At 37.2% G+C, this 26883-nt stretch overlaps 1 protein-coding gene across 9 annotated transcripts in view; it reads right to left on the reverse strand.

Annotated features, from left to right (window-relative positions):
* FAM13A (family with sequence similarity 13 member A) overlaps nucleotides 1-26883 on the reverse strand; it is a 342559-nt gene that overhangs the window by 79997 nt on the left and 235679 nt on the right. For 6 of the 9 annotated variants that reach the window (XM_072810208.1, XM_072810206.1, XM_072810209.1 and 3 more), the window contains one exon: nucleotides 7010-7051. The exons of 1 other annotated variant lie outside the window; for it this stretch is intronic. In XM_072810208.1, coding sequence (XP_072666309.1) covers nucleotides 7010-7051 — 42 coding nt within the window. Of the gene's footprint in view, nucleotides 1-7009; nucleotides 7052-24264; nucleotides 24917-26883 lie in introns of those variants that run through there. 2 more of the 9 variants (XM_072810211.1, XM_072810212.1) reach the window with 2 other exon arrangements.

The raw sequence follows: 26883 nt of genomic DNA on the forward strand, positions 1-26883 counted from the left end.
AGACTCTACTGTGTATATATGCTGCATTTTGTTTATCTATTTATCCAATGATGGCCACCTGGATTGTTACCACCTTTTGACTATTACAAATAATGCTGCTATAAACATGGATGTACAAACATCTCTTTAGGACCCCATGACCCTGTTTTCAATTTCTCTTCATCTTTGCCAATACTTTTTATTTTTCAAAGCAGACATCCTAATGGGTGTAAGTTACATCATTAAAATTTAAATGGGAAGCTGGTTTCTCATTATAGTTTTAATTTGCATTTCCCTGATGATTAGTGATGTTCAGCATCTTTTCATGTGCTTATTGGCCATTTGTACAACTTATTTGGACAAGTATCTACTCAAGTTTTTTGCCCATTTAAAAAATAATTTTGTTGTTATTGATTTTTTGGAGTTCTCTCTATATTCTGGATACTAATCCCTTATCAGATAAATGATTTGCAAATATTTTCCCCATTCTTCCTTTTCTTTCTGTTGATAGTCTTTTTTTTTTTTTTTAATCCACAAAGTTCAAAACATTTCATGAAGTCCAATTTGTCTACTTTTTCTTTTATCTCCTGTGGTTTGGTGTCATATCTAAGAAATCACTGCCTAATTCAGGGCTGCATAGCTTTTGCCTCATTATTTTCTTTTAAGAGTTCCTGTATATTTAGCTCTTACATTTAGGTCTTTGATCCATTTTGAGTTAATTCTTGTATATGATATGATATCACAGGGTATGTGAATATCCTGTTTTCCCAGCACTAATTGTTGAAAAGACTATCTCATGATACTTACTGGAAATATGGACACCCAACACCACTGAAGGCTCAGAATCTTGGCCAGTGAGACCCCAGCATATTTAAAGAGCTCCACATACTTTGTACCATAATGGTAGTGTTATCAAAAACCAGAAGATAATAAGTGTTAATAAAGGTAAGGAGCAATTAGATTCATACATTATTAGTGGAAATGCACTTAGAAATGGCTAAGATGGCAATCTGTATGCTTATGGTTATTTTGTCACATTTTAAAAAATAATTAAAAATGGTTAAAATGGTAAATTTCAAGTTGTTTATATTTTGTTATTTACATTTACCCTCCCATGCCCTCAAAAAGAACTCCACAGGCAGAAATGATGTGTTTCCTCAATTTAGAAACACTGTTCTAGTTAAAAAAGGGCATGGGAAACAATTTTAATATATAGTTATTTGTGTCTAAAGACACCCAAATATCTAATTGACTTTATTATCTGGGGAAAAAAAATCAAATAGATAATAAAATAAAGAGCCTGCTTGTTGGGACGCCTGGGTGGCTTGGTGGTTGAGCGCCCTGCCTTTGGCCCAGGCCATGATTCTGGAGTCCCAGGATCAAGTCCCGCATCAGGCTCCCTGCAGGGAGTCTGCTTCTCCCCCTGCCTGTGTCTCTGCCTCTCTCTCTCTGTATCTCTCATGAATAAATAAATAAAATCTTAAAAAAAAAAAGAGACTGTTTGCTTACTGCACTCAATAGTCAACAACAAATATAATGCGTGATATATTACATTTTTCTAAACTATCCCATCTGATGAGATTTTTACCTCAAAATAATTTCAAAAACATACAATATAGTTAAGAAGAAAAATAAACTATTAAAATTTCATAAAGTTGACCAAAAAATCATAACCCTACACATTCTACCACACATTGTTTGGAAAGGTAATCCCCAAAGAGCTATCTAAAAATGCTCTATAGGGATCCCTGGGTGGCGCAGCGGTTTGGTGCCTGCCTTTGGCCCGGGGCGCGATCCTGGAGACCCGGGATCGAGTCCCATGTCTGGCTCCCGGTGCATGGGGCCTGCTTCTCCCTCTGCCTGTGTCTCTGGCTCTGTCTCTCCTTCTCTCTCTCAAGAATAAATAAATAAAATCTTAAAAAAAAAAAAAAAATAAATAAATAAATAAATAAATAAAAAAAAAATAAAAATGCTCTATAAAAACTTTTCTACATATCAAGATAGGAGTGGCATGATATACTTTTCAGATCCCGTCTAATGTCAGGTAATGTTTTAATCTAAATTTATCCAAAGCGGGCAGCCCAGGTGGCTCAGCGGTTTAGCACCGCCTACAGCCCAGGGCCTGATCCTGGAGATCCGGGATCGAGTCCCACGTGAGGCTCCCTGCATGGAACCTGCTTCTCCCTCTGCCTGTGTCTCCACCTCTCTCTCTCTCCTCTCTGTGTATTCTCATGAATAAATAAATAAATCTTAAAAAATAATAAAAAAATAAAAAAAATAAATTTATCCAAAGCTAATTTTTTCTTCATTGTAAATCTATAGTTAAAAGACTTTCATATATTAATGATCCCTAGTTTCAAGGAATAAAATTATTAAAATACTGAAGAATGATTTGCATTTCAGACAGCTAATTTAGAAATAAATTATTTGATGTTCCTGATTCAGGAAAATTAGAAAACATAAATACTGAAACTGACCCTAAGCAATTCCAAATCTGCTAAAATGGTATTTTAGCTTCATTTTGTGAGTATTAAAACTTGGGCTGTAATTGATAAAGACTATCAATTTCAGAATATCAATGGAGCACAAAATGAGAAAGAAAAAGCAGATTAGCACAGTTGCTAAAAGGCAGGTTTAGAGCAAGGAGTACCATTCAGAGGTCAGGTGAGCTGGTTAGAGCCCAGTGACTAAGACTGATGATAGGTATGTAGCCCCCGAAGCACATTTAGGATTTTGACAAACCATAGGCAGAGATGGGCTTTGTATACAGGCTATACGTATCATCTATGTGTACAAACTGTATATATAATCCAGAAATTTTTAAAGAAGGAATTCAAGAGTAGAAGTCAGATGGGACAGGATAAGATGGGATGGGATCAAGACAGGATGTGAATCTGGCCATAAGGAATCTGAAGGTAGTATAGCTGAGATGGGAGTGGATAGAGATGGAGAAATAGAAAGTAGAGATTAAGAGCCTCAATCCCAGTGGGAATACACAAAGAAATCAAAATCTGCGTTTGCAGATACCGAAGACACAGACAAATGAAAGTAGAACTAGCAACAGATCCTAGCCAGATCGGACTGGATGACAGGCAAAAGAATTCAGACAATAACAGGCTAGAGGTGGCACAGAATGCCTATAGTAAGCTGCTAAATTGAGCAACTGAGGTAGGGGCACCTTCTGGGAGTCCAGCTGAGACCACGAGAGCCCAGGGTATGGACATCCTTGCCAAGAATGTTCTTAACCTGAAGTTTGCAGGTTCTTGTCTATTTTTTTTTTAAAGATTTTATTTATTTATTCATGAGAGACACCGAGAGAGAGGGGCAGAAACATAGGCAGAGGGAGAAGCAGGCTCCATGCATGCTGGTACTTGGTCCTGGGACATCAGGATCAGGCCCTGGGGATGAAGGCAGGTGCTCAACCACTGAGCCACCCAGGCATCCCGGTTCTCATCTATTTTGTGGCAATCTTGCCAACGATTTGGTATAACTTGTTCTTCCCCTTCATTTCCTTAATCAGTTCAACAGGGTGGGTAATCTCTAATGAGCGTCTAGGGAACAATGACACCTACTGTTTGAGCTACTGTAGCTGCAGTCATCCTGCCACAGGAAACCGCAGCAAGTGCAGATTTGTAGCTACTATTTCTTTCCTTTAAAAAAAAAAAAAAAAGGACAAGTGTTCTGGTGAGTTAGGCTAGGGTGGAGAAGTGCTGAAATTACAGAAGACAGTTCTTATTACAGAACACATTTTATCAAGAATGAGAATATATGAGCGCATGTCTATTAATAACAATCTTAAAAACTGGAGGCAACTGAAATGTACAGTAGACTAACGTGGTTCAGCCACAAGTGTTTATAGCAGAGAACCATAATCACAGACACTGAAATTCTACAAAGTGAGAAGTAGAGCAAGGTAACAATTGAAATGGCCTCTGGCTCCCAGTTCCTGCATCCCACCTTCCTTCCAGTAGCCATAGAAAGGTTCTGGAATCCCCACTAGTGCATTGCAGGTCCCCTGCATGCTCTCCATCTCTATCCTCTACGCCAGACACAGACTCTTGTCTTCATTATAAATAACGCACCTTATCCCCACTCCAACAGCTGGATGCTTATCTGATCTCATGTATCTGAATTCCTTATGGATCATTTATTCTCCTTCCTCTGACACTGGAGCCCTGCCTTGCTCTTATCTTTTGTTTTGATCTGGTCTTCCCGAAGACTGCCCACTCTCAGACTTGCAGCCACTGAGTTTTGCCATTCTACCTCATGCTGAAAGAAAGATCTTTCACAATAAACCACCCCTGAATATTCCACCACTGACCAGCTAGCTGTCCCATCCCCAGCCTCTCTGCCTGGCTGCCTGTGGCTGGATTGACTTTGTGAGAGTATCCATCTCAGCTGATGTGTCTCATCTCATTTGGACCTTTCCTCTTGGTCTCCATCCCTGCTCAGAAAAGCCAAAACCCCCAAAACAAAAAAACCTTGGCCAGTCAACAATTTTAAAACTTAATACACGGCACTCAATATTCAATATTCCTAGTCATGGAAGATATCATTTTGCAACCACCAATCACTTTTTATTTTTCAAAGGCACAGTAAATATTATTTTGGATTTTAAAAAGGCCAATTTAGTTTTTCATCATGTTGACAAATCATTATGAAATTCATGAGTCTAGCAGTAACTGCCCTTTCTGAGCATTATAGGAAGGGAATCTTAAGAAAGTAGGAGAGAAAGGAACGGAAGACAAAGAAGCTACAGAAATGTAAATATATTTAAAACACTTAAACACTCATTTGTTCTTACCAGAGATAGTGTGATAAAAGTGCACTAATTTGAAATTTAAATTATCAGTGGACATATTATGTTTCTAGTGCAAAAATCTTAAAGAACTTTAACCATAGTTAGGAATCACGTTTTCTTTCTTCCACTTGAATTCTGTATGCTAGAACAACCCAAGAAAAGTTAATCTCAAAGCAGCCATGTAAATTATTTGAGAACAAAACCAAAAAAAAACCTCCCTCCAAACAGGTTCATGGATTACTAACAGATTCTTCTACTTCATGCCAAGTAGATAATAAAAAGTTAAATTAACTTGTACCAATTTCTAAAACTATCCTATTATGCTATTCACAAAAAGTAACCACATTTGAGATTTTAATTTCAGGACAAATAATAATTATTTTCTCATTTATTAAATAGCTCCATTTAGTTAAAATTTCCAGAGTATCTGCTGGTAACTTCCTTTTTCTGCAATATTAACTCTCCTATACATGCGGGCTAGTATACATATTCACTTTTTTCCTACTTCTGTAGTATTTTATTTTTATGACTCTTAACATTAAGATATCAAATAGCTTCTACCAAGAGTTATGGCAAATACATTTTCTTTATATTCTTTAACTTTCATTTTACAAGTACAGAATTTTTTCAAAGCCACATTAATCCAAACAATGAAAAAATCACCATGTAAGAAAACATAATTATGTATCTTTTAAGGCCTTAAGACTTATGAACCTATTTTTCCCATCTGCTTTTTAAAAGTATTAAAAAAATAAAATTCAATACTATATAAAACATAGACTGATATTACCCAGAGGAATAAAAATAAGACAGAGAATACTTCTTATTTGTAGGCATGATCTGGAGCTGCAGTCTTCTGTACTGTGTAAAATTTACTTTCTGTTAAGGTATGATAATCATTTGTTTGATATTACTGTGTGTATTTACATGATGAAGACCAGAGTCCCCATATACTCGGCAACCACACCCTCATGTGTATAGTTGAGGTAACCTACAAACCAGAATATGGTGATTTGGTTGGCAGGAAACCAGAGTGAATCAAATGGACCACCATGTTGTCTCAAACTAAAACCTCAAATGTTCTCTCTTTTGCCACAACGTGATTATGCAATATTTTTTGAGTTGCTGAAGGGCAGAACAGTACTGAAAAGCAGTTACTTGACTAAGATTGAAGTCCTATGACATATTTCTGAACTACTGTTGGTTGAATTAAAGCCTAAATCTAACTCTGAGACTATTACAACAAATCAGATTCAAAAACAAGCTATGTAACATATATCCTGACATTTCTTTAAAAAAGTAGATCTCAAAATTGAGGAGAGGGTTAACATCTACTTTAAATTCTATAAATTCGGGGATCCCTGGGTGGCTCAGCGGTTTAGCCCCTGCTTTTGGCCCAGGGCGCGATCCTGGAGTCCCGGGATCGAGTCCCACGTCAGGCTCCCGGCATGGAGCCTGCTTCTCCCTTCTCCTGTCTCTGCCCCTCTCTCTATGTCTATCATAAATAAATAAATCTTCAAAAAAAATAAATTCTGTAAATTCACCTGTTTTAATAGTTGTTATTACGACTTTATAAGCTTTAGAAAATAACCCTAAACTGTGAACTTGCTGAATACTTAGTTTCACACTCCACTACTACTTAGAAAATGATCTAACATAGCTGAGGCTTTGTGCTCACACCCCTCCCCTATCTGCATATATGCATGGAATAAAAAATTTTAAAATGTAGATTAACAGCCTAATCATTAGGCAGTTTCTGAAATTGACATAGCTACCTTGACATGTCTGAATTTTAAAACAAAATATCTCATTGTAATCTTTTTAGCTCTTTTAAATTTGTCTTAAGATTTCTTAAACCAGGGATCCCTGGGTGGCGCAGTGGTTTGGCGCCTGCCTTTGGCCCAGGGCGCGATCCTGGAGACCCAGGATCGAATCCCACGTCGGGCTCCCGGTGCATGGAGCCTGCTTCTCCCTCTGCCTATGTCTCTGCCTCTCTCTCTCTCTCTCTGTGTGACTATCATAAAAAAAAAAAAAAAAAAAAAAAAAAAAGATTTCTTAAACCAAAGATAAGAAAAACAGCATGAACAATATGGTGAAGGGTTCCAATGAGCTTAGTTTGGCCACACTGTAGAATATTCATTGAAAATTATTAAAATGGGGAAATAAACTCAAAGGAGCCTTACCCCTCCTCCATTCCCTGTAATAGAACAACAAAAATCAAATAAATACCTCAAATAGAAAGGTGATATAGGTCTTTCATCTTCTTGCGAACTAAAAGGAAAATAAATTTTGAATTAATTTCTGTTAATATTTTAACATATCAATTTTGCTAAAACTCTGTTCTACCTGTCAAATTTTATTTCGACACATTAGAACTCATCTCACAATGGAGTAAAGTTAGTAAAACACACTCTACCTTGGACCTAGCCAAGGTCAATTACTTCTTTATGGGAGACCATCAAAAGAGGTTTCTCTCAAGATTAGCCTCAGGCAAAAGTAATTCACATCACACTTTCATGAGGAAGCTTTTTACTACCTTATTTCTACAAGCCCAATCCAAGTTCCATATAGTATACATAAACCCCTAAAATGATTGCATACTTAATTATCTCAATAAAGTTAATTATAGCTCATTACCACAATGATGAAAGTAAGAAACAGCCAAGAAAATACTCCTTTATGTGTAAACCACTTTAGGAATGATGCCCTAGCAATGAGAGGCACATCAGTAAACACCCCTCTTGTACTTTGTCCTCTGTAGTTACTCTACATATTAATACGGATAACATGTAAGGACATAAATAAACTTACAGAAGTAGTTTACATTATTCAAATAATGCGATAGTTTACATTCTTCAAACACAATATGAAGCTTGATATAAAAGTATTTTTAAAAGTGTAAGATATATACAATATTTTTTCCTTTAATATGGGTTTTTCTTCTGATAAATGACTTCAGAGCAAAGAATGAGTCTCAGTGTCTGCTGGAGTGGTCTTTGGATTTTTTTGATTATGCATTCATAAAATCTGCTTTTAAACAGCAATCCCCTCAATATACGATTACGTATCTATCTCTACTAATTATGTACATCATTAAACAGATAAAAGTAGAAATATAAACTATTAGATAAAATTAAAAAGAAGCTCTAATTTCTTCTTCTTATATCCCTATGGTTAATCTTGTACACCACCTGGAATATATATATATATATATATATATATATATATATATATATACACACATATACATACACACATACACACTACCTTTGGGGAAGCAAGTAGATAATGTTAGCTTTCCCTCTCTCTCAGCTCATTTCTTATTTTCTAAAGGATAATTGATGAAAAAAGTTTGCTTCAGTTGATAATACTATACTGGCAAAATCTTATTACAAAGTTATATTATGAAACATACAGAAACACACCTGTCATGGAAGGTGAAAAGGTCTTAACATTTTAGTTGGAAGATGGCACATAAACTATGACATACTATTTTTCATTCTTTCATGATTTTGGTTTCCAATTTCATTATAGCTTAGCTGTTCTGATGTTTCAGCTGCCAAAGATTTTAATGTTTGCAATCAGTTGTGCCAATTCTTCCCAAGTGATACATAAGTGATGGATCAGCTTTATCATCGACTCTAATGTGAGTGGACTGAGGGCAAAGCTCATAGAGTCAGGCCGCAGAGCTGAAGAGTTAGAGATGACATCTGGGAAATAAATGTCCATGTGTCTTGGGAAGAAGCTACCTGGAGCAGTGCTCTCACAGGAGGGAACTGCTTTAAGCAAAACTGGTACAAGAAGCCTACATAGTGGTTTCAAAAAATTTCTTGAAAACACTTAACAAAAAAATTATTTAAAAATGTTGGAATTGGGTTTCCTCTCAAGGATTCACTGTCAAAAAGTACTAGTTATGATCAACACTATGCAAAAAGGCTGCAGTGAAAAACGTGTAACAGTTTTATTATTATAGGAAAATTGCTTCCATGTGTTATAAAAATGGGCACTGTACTAACTACTCTTGGGCCCAGAACAGATCTTTAACTCTAACATGTAACAAGTTTTAATGAAAATTAACAAGGGTACTTTAGTGAAGATTCAATTAACAGTTCGGTTGGTTTCCTTAGAACTTTGAAGTGCTTTTGGGAGAAGATTTAGAGGGTGCAGAGTTCTAAATACAGCTGTTCCTATTTTTTGGCTAATGTTTATTCTGTGTGTGTGTGTGCTAAATTTCTTTGTAGCAAATAGAGGCAGTAAACATCAATCCTTTCTTCCTTCACATCTTTTCTCTGGCACACATTTATTCATTAGCCAGATGCTCCTTACTGGGTGCTCCAACATTAATTAACTTATGTAAATCCTCATCAAAACCCCTCCTGGTACTTGCTCCTCAACTTGAGCAAAGTGGGCTCTGAGTGGGCACATAACATGCAGGTCACACAGCTAGTGATGTCTACGTTATTGTATTACATGTTAGTCCATTTTTGTTATTCACCGTCTTCCCTTCAGTTTTAACCCATCAGAATATGGTGGGATGGACAGGTAAAAACAATTGGCGTGGGCAGCTCCCGTGGCTCAGCGGTTTAGCCCGCCTACAGCCCGGGGCGTGATCCTGGAGTCCCACGTCGGGCTCCCTGTGTGGAGCCTGCTTCTCCCTCTGGAAAGGCAGGCGCCAAATCGCTGAGCCACCCAGGGATCCCCTGCACTGAATTTTATAGGCAATTTTATGAAAAAATGATTAAGGACAATTCTTCCAAACAGAACTGAGAAAATAAACTTTTCTGCAAAATTTAGATATCAGAATACAAAACATTTGAATAAAAGTCACCATTTCTATATTTGCACAAAATGGATTTTTACTATTACAGGCCCCTAAGCATCTATTTATAAAGGTTATTTATACCCGTTCCTGGATTTACATTAATTTTAGGCATGTCCAATGATATTAAATGATTCATAATTTTTGGCCTAAATTTTAAGTTGAGAAATAACTTGACTCACTCTTAATTTTAAAAAATAAGCACAAATCCTATGAATGAGAAAGGGAATGAGTGTCATGAAATTAAGTCAATGACAAACTCTGATCATTCAATTTCCTCCTTGGTCACCAGTATAAACACCAGGTTTTAATTATTTCCTGATTGCTAACTGTGAATAATGGCCAAGCTTAAGCAGCCATTAATTTGTCTTTTTTCTCTTTTTAAAATTGGAACATACATTGAGAGATATGGGCAGCCACCTCATGTATGTCCTCATGTATGTCAGGCAATCAGGTGCTTCATGTTCTCAAACATGTGGTGATATATTCTCTCAAGACAACTACCCCTGGGAAGAATGTTTATCAAATAGACCCAAATAACTGTCCAAACCTAGGAACCTACAACTGAGAAGAGCAAGAACAGATACTATGTTTTTAGGGGGATCCCAGTCTAATGTATTATGTGGCTCAATGCTGGCAAATACACATATATTAATAACACCTAGACTTACAGTTTCTTCACAAGTTGCACTAATTTCTAACCTGAAGCTACAGAATAAAAATGTCTATCAATTTAATTACACAGCAAGCTTATATCATAAATGCATGGCACTTTCCATGTCTGAGAGAAACCAAATACTGGTGGGAGAATCCTCAGAGTGTGGTATTCAGAATGGACCTTCCACTCCTGGATCACACTGATTTAGTAATGAGTTAGGGGCAGATGGGGTTAGATAGGGAAAGATAAGGGAAAGGCCCAGAGTCAGGCTCCCAGGAATCTGTGGGCTCCCATAAACCAAACACCAAGGACACAGAAAGGCCTCACAGTCAGGCTCCTACCCATCCAAGAAAAGAGGTAAGATAGTAAAAACAAAAAATAAACCTGGCTCCCTAGCTCCAAAATGTTAGGGAGTATCCCCCCTTAATGGCTACTAAGTAATCGCAGAAATCCCAGATATAGAGAATTGTTATGGAAGAGATATTAACCAGAGAGAAGGGAACACCTTGTTTGTGCTCATGTTATTTAAAAAAAAATATATTGTTATTATGGTAGCTCTAAGTCCACCATGTTTGTTTTAAATATCTACCCTGAGGGGAATCCCTGGGTGGCTTGGTGGTTTGGCGCCTGCCTTTGGCCCAGGGAGTGATCCTGGAGTCCCGCGATCCAGTCCCACGTCAGGCTTCCAGGAGCCTGCTTCTCCCTCTGCCTCTCTCTCTCTCTGTGTCTATCATAAATAAATAAATAAAATCTTAAAAACAAACAAACAAACAAATAAATAAATAAATATCTACCCTGATATCGACAAGAAATTTACCAAGTTCCCTGGTCAGTTTCCTATAAAGGCCAGACCATAAAAGCCCTCATTGGCAACCCTGTTGGGACTCCATTCACTTTTGAGAGCTTTCTGTTATCTCTGCTTAGTAAACTTCTATCCATTTGCTTACTCTCTGTTGTCCCTGAGATTTATTCTTCGACTCTGTGAGAGAAGACCAAGCTCTCCTCTATCAAAACCACTATTCCATTCAATTCCCTTTTGAACTGTTCTGATAAATGTTCTAATTAGACCATCCTAATTGGTTATTGTGGCTGGCTACCAAAAAAAAAAAAAAAAAGTCATCTGCATATTTACACATTTAACAAAATTTTCAAGTGATTTGAGTTTAGCTATAGTTTGCAATAGTTCCTTGAGTACTGAAGAGTATTAAAAAGTAAATGATAAGGATTAGGTTTTCATTCATGGGAGAAACTAGAAAAACAATCTGTGGGGGGGCTTAACCCAAAACAACAAGGGAGAGCTAAGCTAGGGAGCAATAGGATACAATTAAAAGTATGACGTAAACATTTTTTTCTGGAATTAGGTTTTTTCCTCACGTTGAGAATTTTCTTAGAGTGATGAGGTGAATAAAGCTAGCACATTTTCTTTCCTTTCTTCCCCCACAAAACCTCAAATGCCACACTTCCTTGAGCATTTTCAATTTATGCCCAGTCCCAGGCATGAACCTCTCCAGTAGAAATGAAAACAAGTTATTTAATTTAAATTTAAGAGCAAATCAACTTTCCTGACCAAAGGGTTAATGCAAAGAGCTGAAGCTGTTAATATTCACAGGATATGTATTTTTAGCCAACACTAAGAGCTATTATTTTTGAGGCAAAATAAACAGACAAGACAAAAAGATGTTCAAAAATTGAGAACTTTTTTCTCAATAAGATAGGAAAATATTTTTACCACTTTCTTGATCACCTAGTGGAAATTTGAAATATATTGTTTATGGGTTGAATTGTGTCCCTTCAGAAAGATATGTGGGAACATTAACTTCTAGTACCTCAGCATGTCAATATTATTTGGAAATAGAATCTTTACAAAGGTGATCGAGTTAAAACGAAATCATTAGAGTAGGCCCTAATTCAGTATAACTGGTGCTTATAACAAGGGAAAATTTGGACACCCAGACAGACATGCACATGGGGTGAATCGCCATGTGAAGACAGAGATGTGTCTGTCACAAGCCAGGGAACTCCTAGAACTAGCCCTAGAGAGGCTTGCAACAGATTCTTCTCCAGAGTCTTCAGAGAGCACATGGCCCAGTCAACAAATTGATTTGGGATTTCTAGCCTCTAGAATTAGATAAGTAAGACAATAGATTTCTGTTGTTTTAAGCCAATCTGTTTGTTACAGCAGCCCCAGGAAATGAATATATCCACTAAATTTCCTCCCCTAAATTCAGAAATAAGAACCTGCCAAACAAAGGTGTCTCCATCTTACAAAAAAGGCTGTCTCTAGAAATTCCTTTGTGGACATGCTATGACTAGAATTGATTTCCAACACTGACATGGGGATTTGATTTTCATGCTTGTAGTAAGCTCTCATTCAAATGAAGTATCTTCAATAAGTAGTCCAGATAAAATAGTTTTAAAAAAAGTTTTTCAAAGAAAAACTTTTGGCTATGATCCATTTAGAAACACATTTTATATTTTTATGCATATGCATAAAATGGACACAAAGTTAATGAAATTATTTTTACCTTGTTTGGATACTTTTTTACCTTGTTTGGATATTCCCACCGAGTGTGGAGCCCAACATGGGGACTTGAACTCATGACCATGAGATCAAGACCTGAGCCAAGATCAAGAGTTTGACACTTAACCTATTCAGCCACCAGGCCCCCCTGAGTAGACATTTTCTATTGTGTTACATTTAACCTATGTAAATTATGTAAAATACTGGTCACAACCTGCTAAATTGATTTTATGACCACTAATAGGTCATGACCCACAGTTAAAAAAAATGACCACAGTTAAAAAAACAGTGTTCTAAAACACTATGCCAATTCTACTTCTCCCTTCCTTGATATATATAATGCACACTCAATGAATGTTGTTGAATTAAGATCTATATTCCCACAGGACAGAAAGAAAACACTCTATCTTTCTCTGCCCCATTGCCGGAATCAGCTCTGGGCCAAAGTAGTAACGATTTTGTCCAATCCGGATGGCAGAGAAAGAGAGGGAGGAAATGGTCCCAGAAAAATCCAGTAGTGGGCATGACAACAGAGTTCTAAAAAGCCTTGGGGAAGACAGAGTACTTCTAGGTCTCCTTTAAATGTTCTTTACCTGGTTGAACCACAGGATAGTATCAAGAATGAGACTCGGGGGACACATGGTCTCTTTGGATTCCTTCCGATTTTATAACTGTGGCATTCTTTTTTTTTTTTTTTTTTTTAACTGTGGCATTCTTTATCAACCTGTATCCTGTCTTTTAGATTCAAAAAGCATATTTGGAGGGAACTAAGGAATTCTCTAATTCAGTCCCATTCACTTAACAACTTCCATCTCTGGACGTCCTTTTGATGAACATCATTCAGAGATTTGAGGGGAATGAGGATGTGCACAGTCAAGGAAGAGCTTCTCATCAGTGAGGGGAGGGTTCCTTTATGCTCCACTGAGTCTCTTCTTGCAGTCAGAAAGTCAGAAGTGAACCATAACTACTGCTGACTGACTGACAGCCAGGAGGCTCACACTGTACTTCACAGGGGATCTTGGCTGGAGATATGTTTTGAAGTCACAGAACAGAATTCCTTTTATTACACTGAAGTCATGTTAACAAGCCAACTGCTCTCCTTAAAGAAATTTATCCCTTATCCCCACATTTGGCCAATCACCAAACTGTGCTGATTCTCCCTAAAAAAAAAAAAAAAAAAAGACAAGTCTCTTGAACTTGATGTTTTCTATTTCCTTCTATTTCCATTGCCTTTGGCTTTTCCAGAACCAGTACTATTTCCCTGCTACCCATACCTGTTTATCCTTAATACTCCACCAGGTTTATACTAATTTAAGTCTCTCCCACTTTCCCATTGCTTTGGGATAAAATCCCAATGTCTAAATCTGGCACAAAAAGTCCCTTCCAATCTAACATACCTCTGTAGACTACTCACTACATTTTTGTAACTCCTCCTGTTTGTATGTGCTGTTCCCTCTGTCTTAAAAGTTTCCCCCACCTCTCTCTGCCTGGTAAATATTTCATCTTTCAGGGATGCCTGGGTGGCTCAGTGGTTGAGTGTCTGCCTTCAGCTCAGGGCGTGATCCCGGAGTCCTGGGATCGAGTCCTACATCAGGCTCCTTGCATGGAGCCTGCTTCTCCTGTCTGCTTCTCTCTCTGCCTCTCTCTGTGTCTCTCATGAATAAGTAAATTAAAAAATCTTTAAAAAAAAAATCATCTTTCAGCTCAAGTGTCATCTAATCTCGAAAGCCATCTCCAGCACCCTGGTGAGGGAGATGCTTCTTCCTCCAGGTTCTGATGTATTGTTCATAGCAAGAAATGAGCAACACAACACCAAAATTCACGAGTTCAGACTCTTGCCTCACTTCCTGGATTTGTCCAGGAACTAGCATCTTTGTACCACCACTTTGTACCACCACTAGCATCTAGAACACTCCAGGTGCTCAGTAAATGGCTGAGTAAAATTAGTATCATCAAGACTTTGCTGAGTACTAACACTACTGTTTGATGTAATATTTTGAAAACATACGCTGTTTATTATTTGTAAAATTAGTTGGGCCAGCTAGAAGCATTTTCAGATATGTGCATGTTGATTATTTTAAGTTATCTTGTTCCATTCTATTCAAAACCTAATGAAATCACAACTATGCCATGGGTTTTCTCTCATCCTTAAAGGTAAGAAATTAATTTTTCTTCAATGGCACCTTGAGGTGGGAGTTCCTGCTACTATGCCAGTAATGTAAATGCTGTAGTTTCTGTGGTGTAGAGTGAACCCAGAAAAGGATGTGTTCAGGCAAGGTAATATGGCCTTGCCACACATTCTATCTGTTTGTTCTGGCTTGAGAGCAGGAAAAGAAAATTATTTCACTGTAAGCCCCAAAGGTTGTTTGGGGCTTACAGAAATTTTTGGTTTAGTCACAAAACTATTTTCAAGGAAGCTGGAAGCTTTCATTTGTCTTTGAGATTCTTGTTCAGAAAAGTGATGCTTTTCATTGATTGCCTTAAGGAGGTAATAGTTTAGAATGCTAAATATAGTAACATTCTTTATGGGGGAGCTGACATTAGTTGATGAAAAAATATTTTTACAACATTAATAAATACGTTAAAATATTTTCTAATCTTTAAATAAACTCAAAAGAATATGAGAGGATACCTGTAGAAGAAGGAAATAGTTATTTTTACTTTTAAAAATAATTACCATTTTAACATTATTGATGGTTTGTTATTATATATTTTATTTAACAGATACTAATTTACCAAACTGTTAGGTCTGAATGTGGATTTCTTGAGGGAGACAAAAATATTCAGAAAGCAATGCAAAGTATCCTCTCATCTTTCTTCTAACAAACCCTTCCTCTGCCAGATACAAAAGCCCATTGAGCATTTTTTGAGTGACTACTATGTATCGTAGCCAATGACAGGCACTGCAGATACACCAGCTAATAAGGTATGGTCTAAATCCTTACAGAATTTATAGGCTAGGGAGAAATAGAAACTTGAAATTTGATAATGATTATGAAAAAGGATATATACAGTTACCAGGTATTGAGGGCTCACCATAATAAGTCAAGGCTTTGGGCTAAGAGCTTCATAGACCTTTTCTATGATCCTCAAAGACACCCTCGGAGAGAGTGTCACTAACTGGATTTTTTCAGATAAGGAAAATAAACCTTAGAAAGATTAATTAACCAGCTGGAGGCCACAGAGCCATGCAGAGCTGAGCTCCAGACCTTTCACTTAAGCGGTTAGAGGTTAGAGGACATGAGCCAACACTGGGAACGAGTTTTGAGGATCATAGAGGCATTACTAGGAGGAAGATAACGGATAGGGAACTCCTTAACAAAGAGAATGTGTGAAGGCAGGAGGTGGCATGCCGGGAGTTCAGCACTGTGGACGTGGCAGGTGCATGCTAGGTAGAGGCACCAGGGCCAGGCAGGCACTGGAGTTCCTGCTAAGTCAAGGAACTGAATATGAAGGAGAGTCACTTATAAAAATACTACACAGTGTATCAATGGTCTATTCTGGCTGGCGGTTGGTTCCTAATCTTGGTTTCAGGGCTATTTTAATCTAGACAGCGAAGTTATATTTCTTTCCATGATCATTTTACTGACAGCAACATACTTATGTACGATCTTAAGCTCTTTCTCAACCCTTAACTTTTTCTAGTGTCTTAATTCCATTCAATTTGATCTGAGTAAAGCAGTTCTGTTGTTTTTATTTTTTATTTTTTTCTGTTGTTTTTATTTCTATTAAGTTCAAGTTTTCTGATTTTTGATCTTATAGTTGATAAGATACATGATTTCCTGATCCCAAACTTTAAAGGTTTTATCAAATGTATCCTGTGTCTCTCCTCTTCTCCAGTGTCCAGTATTTTAATTTACTTAGGTATCTTAATTTTGAAAATCAACTATTTTGGTTTTTTTTTTAACCACCCCTCTCTCCACTATTTCCCATTAACATGCCATTCTTATGCGAGAATTAAATCAGCTTTCACATTTGGTTTTGTAATAAGCTGCCTGCAGGTTATAAGGTAGTGTCCAGAAGAGGCAAATCTTTAGAGACAGAAGGTAGATTAGTGGTTGCCTAGAGTTGGGATAGGGGATTATAGGGAGATTGTGGCTTGTTTTAGTCAGTTTGGGCTGTTCTAACAAGATACCACAGATTGGATGGCTTGAACAATAGAAACATTCACTTTTCACAATTCTAGAGAATGGAAGTCTAAGATTATGGTGTCATCATGGTCAGGTTCTGGTGAGAACTCTCCCTAGCTTGCTGGCTGCCAGCTTCTTGCTATGTTCCCCTATAGTGGCGAGAGGGGAATGGGGAAGAGGGAGTACTCTGGCCCTTGTATTTCTTTGTAAGAACACCAATCCTATCATGGGAGTGCCACCTCCATGACTTCATCTAAACCTAATTACAGGGATGCCTGGGTGGCTCAGTGGTTGAGTGTCTGCCTTTGGCTCAGGGCGTGACCCCAGAGTCCTGGGAGCGAGTCCCACATTGGCTCCCTGCATGGAGCCTGCTTCTCCCTCTACCTGTGTCTCTACCCCTCTCTCTCTGTTTCTCATGAATAAATAAATAAAATCTTAAAAAAACCCCACAAAAACCAAATTACTCCTCAAATGTCCTGCCTCCAAATAACATCACACTGGGGATTAGAATTTCAACATATGAATTTGGGGGAAACACATTCAGCTGACAGCTAAAACATACAGAGTTTCTTTTGGGTAATAAAGATATTCTAAAATTGCTTATGTGATGGTTGTACAATCTAGGAGTATACTAAAAATCATTTAAGTGTACACTTTATGCAGGTGAATTACATGGTTATGTGAATTATATTTCAATAATGCTATTATCAAAAAAAGTAATTTCCAGTTCTCTTTAAAGAATAAATAATCCTGGGTGCCTGGGTGGCTCAGTTGGTTTAGCATCTGCCTTCGGCTCAAATCATGATCCCAGGGTTCTGGGACTGAGTCCACATTGGACTCTGCTCAGCAGGGGGCCCACTTCTCCTGCTCCCTCTGCTGCTCCTCCTGGTTGTGTTTTTTGCTCTGTCAAATAAATAAATAAAATCTTAAAAAAAGATTTATTTATTTCTTAAAAAATCTTTCTTTAAGATTTTATTTATTTATTCACGAGGGACAAAGAGAGAGAGGCAGAGACCTAGCCAGAGGGAGAAGTAGCCTTCCTGAGGGGAGCCTGATGCAGGGTTCAATCCAGGACCCCAGGATCACAACCTTTGTGAGCCAAAGGCAGACACTCAACCACTGAGCCACCCAGGCATCCCAGTAAATAAAATCTTAAAAAAAAAAAAGAATAAATAATCCTTTTAAAAGGTTTTATACGGTATAAACTATTTGTTGGCAATTCATTCTGATCATCACATAAATATATAGGTATCATAGGAAAAAGGAAGGGTAGAAAGTTTTGAGAGTTTCAAGAAATTTGATTCCATCGTATTTTTTAAAAGATATATTTACTTATTTCGTGTGTGTGTGTGTGTGGGGGACACAGACAGAGAGAGAGAGAGAGAGAGAATGTTGGCAGACTCCCTGCTGAGCGTGGAGCCTGACTTGAAGATCTCATGATCCTGAGGTCATGACCTGAGCTGAAATCAAGACTCAGACAGTTAACTTACTGAGCTATCCAGGCACCCCAACTCCACAGTATTTTTAGTGACACTTCCTGCAAGCCATTCTTTAGGTTACTTTCCAATATTTATCCAGGGAAATAGAATGCAATGCTACAGTATCACCTTCACTGTGTTAAACAGTCTTGTACTTAAGGGATTGAAAGGTATTGCAAATATAAAAATTAAAAAAGAAAAGTAATATACTACTCTTTATATGTGAATAGTTTTATCATTTACAAAAAAACTGTCATATTCTATAAAATTGCCCCCATAAGTTATATCAGGCATTATCACCCCATTTTATAGATCAGGAAAATGACCTGAACAAATTCGGAAGGCTAGCTAGCTGTCAGTATCTGGATTTTTTTTTTTTTTTAAGATTTTATTTATTTATTCACGAGACACAAAGAGAGAGAGAGGCAGAAACATAGGCAGAGGAAGAAGCAGGCTCCATTCAAGAAGCCCAATGTGGGACTCGATTTGGGAAATCTACGATCATGCCCTGAGCCAAAGGGAGACCCTCAACTGCTGAGCCACCCAGGCATCCCTGGATATGTTTTTTTTTTTTGATAACAAGTTTACTTCCCTTCCACTGCTTTCCCTACTGCTTTGTGCTGAATACCCAACACCTGTATTTTTTCCATGGTTTAGACAGGGTGATCCCTGGAAAATTTAAAAATGTTCTGATCTTAGTTCATAATATCTTCTTTATTTGGACTAATTAGCAAATATTTAGACTCCAGGGAAACCGTAACCATCCTATGAGAGTAGAGCTCACAGCAATCCTATTTGTTCAAATATAGACTAGATTAGTAATGAAGTCTAAGGTTAGATATACAACTCCATAAGGGTTAACCCAGATTTGAAGTGAGGCAGCTTTTAACCCCTCCTTAGACTGTCTCTGTGGAGGGGGAGGCAGGCTAGCAGGGAGTGCTGCTATCCAAGTATCAACAAGTTAGGAAAAATATGGGCTTATAGATAAATTAACTGGTGGTGTCACCACCACAGGCAGTAGAGGGCTCTCTAACACTACAACGTAAGATACATAAGCAGGACCATCATTACCTGGGGTGTTTCCTGGTGAACTCTCACACCATCCCATGTTACCAAAGTTTTCTTGTTTGCAGAAGGTTATTCTAACTACCAACACTTAGTAAGACCAGATGAATTTTGCTGAGAAGAAGTTTCAGTGAAGTGTTTCCATGCTGGGTCCCTAATACATGTTAATTAACCCTGTTTCTCTGTGTCTTCTCAAAAGAGCCAATGCAATTTGGAATTACAATGTATTTTATCATCATAAAAGAGGCAATCAGTAACATATATTGTATATCAAAATCTGACAGAGTAATGAACAAGAAAATTACATAAATGTTCTCAATCTCAGCTTCTCACTTGGGTCAGTAAACCAAGCAAAGAATAGGATGCCAACACATGAAAGCTGATGTAGATGCATTAAAATCAAAGGAATCTAAATTAATCATCAGTGTTCCTAATTTCATCTTCCATTATCATTCCTTGTGGATATAAATTGAGTTAGTAGTTAATGAAAAGTTAATCCAGCAAATCAAAATACAGTTGTGAAATTTGAGAGTTTTGTCGTAGACATAAGACTCAGGATTAAGATATGTTTCTTAGCCTATTTAAGTCTTTCTACACATAAAATAGAGATCCTATCCATAGACCCACGGTATATGAGGAAAAAAGTCAGCTGGGATATAAATCATGCAAAGAGACTGAGGTATAAATAAAGCCTAGAATCTGATAAAGCATACTATCTCTTTAATGACAGAAGGTAAATTTAGTCACCTAGAAAAGAAAACTTTTTTTTTGAAAGTAATCTCTACGCTCAGCTTGGAACTAGAACTCATGACCCTGAGAGCAAGAGTTGCATGTTCTACTGACTGCACCAGGCAGGTGCCCCAAGAAAATGTACTTCAATTCTCAATATGGTTTCTCCCCTTCTAATATTATTTTATTTTGGGGGGGGAACTTTTTCAGATGGCAAGATTGTTTATACAGGCTATACAGTGTCTTGAGTTTTAACCTTTGGTATAAGAAGTACATATAGATATTTTAATATTTTAAAAAATAATAGAAATGATCTAAACAACTCAATAGATATATAATAAGATCCTATCTTTAAGCCATTTGAAGTGAATTGTAAGAACTGAGATCCTCACTTTACAGAGGGTGACATTCTAAACATTCAACCTCTAATTTTTTCTAAAGATCATGAGTTTCTAAACAGTTAATGCCATCCTTGAAGATCTATCTAGAAATTACATTAAGTAATGAATAGATAGAAAAACGCATTAAAGGGAACTGAAGTATTTATTTTATTCTTGGCTTTCAACCACATCTGTTACTCTCATCTCAGTCACAGATTAGCAATAACAAATTTATCTTCTACATACTTTCACAATATGCTAAGAAGGGCTAAAAAGTCAGTCATGGAAATTGTAAGCTAAGCAGACATTAGGGTAAAAAGATGCCCTCTAATAAGATTACATACTTACAAGAGATTAAATAAAACACAGGGTAATTTTATCCATGTAGGCACATCTCTATCATTACACTAATCATACTGTCCATTACTGAACTCACCACTTATACTGTAATTGGTAGTGAACCTGCATCCTCACTAGCATGTGACCTCTTTAAAGCAGAGTTTGTGTTAATTACCTTAGTATCCCTGGTAATATAAAGTATTTAATATATTCGACAACATCGTAAGTATGCTTTTCTTTCTAAAGATTTTATTTATTTATTCATGAGAGACATAGAGAGAGGCAAAAACACAGGCAGAGGGAGGAGAAGCAGGCTCCATGCAGGAGCCCATTGTGGGATTTGATCCCAGAACCCCAGGATTACATCCTGAGCTGAAGACAGATGTTCAACCGCTGAGCCACCCAGGCGTCCCTGCTTTGCTGTTTTTTAAAATTTATTTATTTTATTTTATTAAATTTTTTAAATTTATTTATGATAGTCACACAGAGAGAGAGGCAGAGAGGCAGAGACACAGGCAGAGGGAGAAGCAGGCTCCATGCACTGGGAGCCCGATGTGGGATTCGATCCCGGGTCTCCAGGATCGCGCCCTGGGCCAAAGGCAGGCGCCAAACCGCTGCGCCACCCAGGGATCCCAAATTTATTTATTTTAGAGAGATTAAGAGAGAGAGAGAGATTGAAAGCAGAGGGAGATGCTAAATGCGAGCCCCACACCAGACTTGATCTCAGGACCCTGAGATCACCACCTGAGTTAAAACGAAGAACCAGACAGTTAACTTCAGGTGCCCCTAAGTATGCTTTGTTTTAACAGGTAACACTAACACCTGGTAAATGAAAGCATGGATGATGAAAAAAACACTTATAGGGTCAGGATTTTAAAGATGTTATTTGGGGATGTTGAGTAGTCCAGTGTTAAGATTCTTATATATACCTGCTATCAATGGCTTTTTACACAGCTATAATCATTAACTAGAGTTTAGATAAGTGTTTCCCTGAGTGTGTGCACCATTTATGTCAGATTTGCTTTCAGGAAGCTTGTTAAAATGTACTTACTTTCTCTGTCACACCCATATTGGGATTCAGTAAGTCTAGGGACAGAGGGCAGCAGAAATAAGCTGATTTAAAAAATTAGTTCCCCAGGTAATTCTCATGCACATAAAGTAGGAGAAGCATTGGTCACTCTGCTTAATGCAAATAGGGAACATGAGTTTAACTGGTATTTCGAGCTATTCTTTTACTCACCCACTTTTAATTCAATTTCTAGCCCCTTACTGTTTTAAAACAGAACTGAGCAAAACACTCGAGGCATCAGACAGCATGCATTCCATAAGGCTCTGCAATCTTCCCTGCTTCAGGCAGTCTTAACATTGGGGGTGGTTGGCATGAGTCATCATTACTAGAGACTCACAGAAATCCTTAGCCTGAGGTACTGAACTGGGTTTGGAAGAAGCAATTATGCATAGGAACAGGAAAGTTTTCTGCATAAGTGCCTAAATTCACAAGAGATCTATATGAACCTGCTCTTTGCCTTCGGAGGGTCATAATCAAAGGCAGGAATAGGCTAGAAGTTAAGATTGCAGGGTAATCAATCAAATTACATTCTCAGAGCCAGGGAGCAGCATTCTTGAATGCAAATTCAAATTATTCCTCTTATATAGGCTTACTGATAAGGACTAACAATGCAAAATCATTCTGGAGGAAATTAGGCTAATTCAAGCTCAGGTTTCATTAACTTAACTCCCTAAGCAATTTTTGGCAATATAAAGATATATTTTCTTAATAGTTATTATATTATCAAGAAGCTTATTACGGAGTTTAGTAATAGCTAATATTCTTATTTAGAATATGACTGCTTAAGACTCTTAAGACTGATGTCATTATAAGAAAAACAAGTCCCCAACTTTACAGTTGGAAACCAAATCAAGTCTCCAAAAAGTGTACATTAGTTTTAGTCTGTTGCAAGCTTCAAGCATGTGGCCCTTTCCAGTGGATTAATATAAAAAATTTCAGATCTATCCAAAAACCACTGTCTATTCCCTTGGGTTACTAATTTTTAGAAAAGGAATTGCTGGGACACCCCATCAAGTTCCCATTGCAGAACATTTCTCAGGACAGTAAAAGAAAAACAACCACACTGGTTTCTGTCACAATATACATCTTCAGGAAACACCAGGCAAATAAACACTGAATTTTTGTCAACCTTATTTTCATCATTAAAACATGAACATTCAGTAAAATATTGGTGGTATGGTTTTTAAAACTGAAATTCCTTTTTGTCTAGATTTTTTAAGTCGTATAAAGTGTAATTACAACTTAATTTTTAAGATCCTTTTCACTAATGAAACCCTTTATGGTTTTCTTAAAGGAAGCATTTATATGGAATCAAATGGCATTGCATGTAAAGTGATGAAAGTTGAAGTATAATAACATGATTGGCAAAAGTAATTTTAAAAATCATAAAACGTGACCTTGGGCAAGTCTGAGACTTCCTCTGTGCTTCAGTTTTCTTATTGTGAAACTGGAGGACTAGACTCCAGTCATCACAGAAGTGACGTCCAGCTTTAACATTCCAAGATACATTATTCACTTATTCGTTCTCAAGAACTGGTTTTTTTTGTTTGTTTGTTTGTTTGTTTGTTTGTTTTTTTAGCAAGCCCCTTTGTTTAAATTTACCTTTCTTTGCTTTAGCATAAATCCTCCTCCCCACCCTCCACAATCCATACTACAATCATTTAACGAACAAAACAGAGCTGTGTGCTCAGTCATTCTTACAAAGCATTTTTTTTATAAGGTGTCATTTGTGTAATATATCTATCTAAAATTATTTATGTGGAAATTCTGACCCTAACATTTATATCCATGTATTATAATGTTCTTATGGGCAGAAAATCTTTGACTACTTAGATCTGGACTCCAGAAGGGAGGGATCCGAACATGCATTTTTAAAAGGTCTTTAGCATATCAACATCCTATAAGATGAGCTGAGAGCTTGCCACAGCTTCACAACATTGCTAAGCAGCTGATTCATTTTTTTAAAAAATAAACCTGTTTGATACATTCTTTAGTTTCTGTTTGCCTTCAGATGTCAGAGATAGTTTCTCATATTTATTTTCATTCAAGGAAGGAAATAACTGAACACAACATTACCAAAGGAAAAGCATAAGACATTAGGCACAAATGTCAGTGAAAGCAGCAGTGTAACATTCAAATTCTTCTGGTCTTGGGAAAGGACATAATGTACGGCGGGCTCTACACGTTTGCAGCACACACTACTAAAATATGTCAAGTATTGGCAAAGTTGCAAGGTTTCACACTACTCAGTAAATACAGAACAGAATAAAGCGAAACAGAAAGGAAAGAATACTACCTTTGCAGAGGCATGATTTCACAGGCCATCCTTGTATAAATTTGCCAGGGACCCCTCACAAGTGCCTCTTCCACGCCAATGTGGTCGTCTTCTCACGGTGGCTAAGCTGGGCTTGGGGCGTGAGGCTGTACCTCACAGCTGGAACAGCAACTTGCTCTGCAGTTAGCCAGTGTACTGCTGCTCCCAGCCTCCAAACTTCTTCAAGCAATGCTATTTTATCGGCTGCCTCTCTACATTTACACTGCAGTCCACTTTGACCTTTTGTTCCAGGGAAGCAGCTGAAACATCCAGCCAATCACAGGAGCAGCTGCTGTAGTGCTTAAAGGCGCTGCTTCTTTTGCTCCCGGCTGCTGCTGCTCCTGCTCCTCCTCCTCCTGCTGCTGCTGCTTCTCAGTGGGCTTGCCTAATTCTGGTAACTCGAAACTTTCCTCTTAGCAAATCCACAGACAAGCTTGTCAGTCTGGAAAGAGCAACCAATAACTGCAGCAAGAGCAAAGAGTCCCTTACTTTTCAATGTTACAGGGACTGCCAAGGAGGAAATCCATTTGTCAAGGAAAGACATTGCCTATGAGACTAAAGGTTTCAGTGACAGAAGGCAAGAGCTAAGCTCCATGCCCTCTCTTCCTTTAAAACAAAAACAAAAACCAAACAAACCACTGGCATTGGAAGGCATGGTACTTTTCTAGAAGGAAGGCATGCTTCTAGACCCTTGCCCTACCCACATTTATTTCCTGCTAATGTTTGTTTACACTGCAGTGGTTACTAGTCACTGGTGACATCACCCAAGGCACGTAGCTCACACTTCTGGGGAGAATACAAGTCCTAAGATTGTCCAACTTCTCAAGGGATCAAAGTGTCTCCTCTCATGGAAGTTATTTCAACTTACTATCTCTGCATTTTGTCTTTATAAAAATGGAATGTGTTTATTTGCTTAATCATTTTCCTCTAAGGACATCAACAACATGTTTCGGTTGGTATCTTATTTATGTTTTTATCTAGTGATTTATTTATCCATCTATTTATTTTTTGCAAGTAACACCAAATCAATTTTTCCATAAAGTTTGCTAAATGCCTGCTAATTATCTGGCCTTCTCTTGCAGTTTTTGCTTCAGTATTTAATACTTAGCGTTATTCTGAGGAACATAATTGCTAATCCATAGATTTCAAGTAGAAATACATTTTAAAAAGATTTCTTTCACATCATGAGGACTACAAGGAGCTATAAGAAAGCCTAGATCATCGCTTTTTATAGAAGAAAGGGCAGAGGAGCAGAGTCCATGGTGTTGAAAAACAGTGGGGGCTTAAAAGTCCAAAAACATAACTTCTTCCCCTGTTGTTTTTCCCAATTTTTTTCACAGACCATTCTTAATTCTGAATTTAGAACACAAAGTCCCAGCATGTGTCCTTTTCTTCACTGTACCTGCTAATGAAAACATTTCATTGTCTGACTAAATCCTCTACCATATTTATGAAATGATTAGTCATCCTGAAACATGTGTTCAGATATTAAGACAGAATAATAACAACTAAAATCAGCCTTTTAAAACAGAAGTCGACTTACATCCAGAATTTTCTTTAATTGAAATTGTCTATGTATTTTTTTTTTTAATTTTATATTTGGAAATTCTGATTTGATTCTACAACTTAGTTCTGTATATTTGCCTGTTTATTTTTCAAAATGCCTTTACATCTTAACACTTCAATAAACCACTTGAGTTGGAAAATCAACTATTATATATCATAACACCTACTTTATTGACGAGTACACTAGGTACTAGAAAATTAAGTAATTTGCTCAAATTTACATAGGAAGTCAGTGGTAGAACAGAAACTGTATTCAGAGCTTCTTGGGTCTGCTCCAGAATTTTGCCACATCACAGTGTTCACTCTATTCTGTACGTAAACGAGTTTTTAAATATTTTATCAGATCTGATAGGTTGGGAAATACAGTTGGCCCTTGAACAGCATGGGTTTGAACTGTGCAGGTCTACTCACAGAGTTTTTTCAATAAATACAGTACACGGCTATAAATGTATTTTCTCTTCCTACTGATCTTAACATTTTTTCTGTAGCTCACTTTATTATATGAATACACTGTGTACTACATATAACATATATACATATAACTTACAAAGGCTGTTAGTCGACTATTCATGTTCCAGTCCACAGTGGGCCATTAGTAGTTAAGTTGTACATGCATATTTGCACAGGGGGCTGGTGTGTCTAACCTTCATTGTTCGAGGGCCAACTGTAGTTAATTCAAATGATAGAAGTAATATTTTTCTTTTCTGAATTTTATGAACATGTCAATACTAAATGGCTAAACTAAGTTCAACAATAAAGGGCCCATATAAAAATATGCTAAATCAAACTACAATTTACATTTGATATATACTAAATATAAAATATTGATGGACAGGGGCATTCAAATTTTAACATCTGATTCCACTTATGTTTCGTGATAAATTAAGTCTATGAGTGAGAGATGTCAACAGTTATTTTAAAAAATTACCAAATGCTGGAACTCATTAATTATATGCCTTTTCAAGTTTCTATCATTTATTTATAGCAATTCCTCCTCCCTTGAAAATTTGGGTTTTTTTCCTGGGCATTACTTGA

This window comes from Canis lupus, chromosome 33 (assembly GCF_048164855.1).
Source record: "Canis lupus baileyi chromosome 33, mCanLup2.hap1, whole genome shotgun sequence".
Classification (NCBI taxonomy): domain Eukaryota; kingdom Metazoa; phylum Chordata; class Mammalia; order Carnivora; family Canidae; genus Canis; species Canis lupus.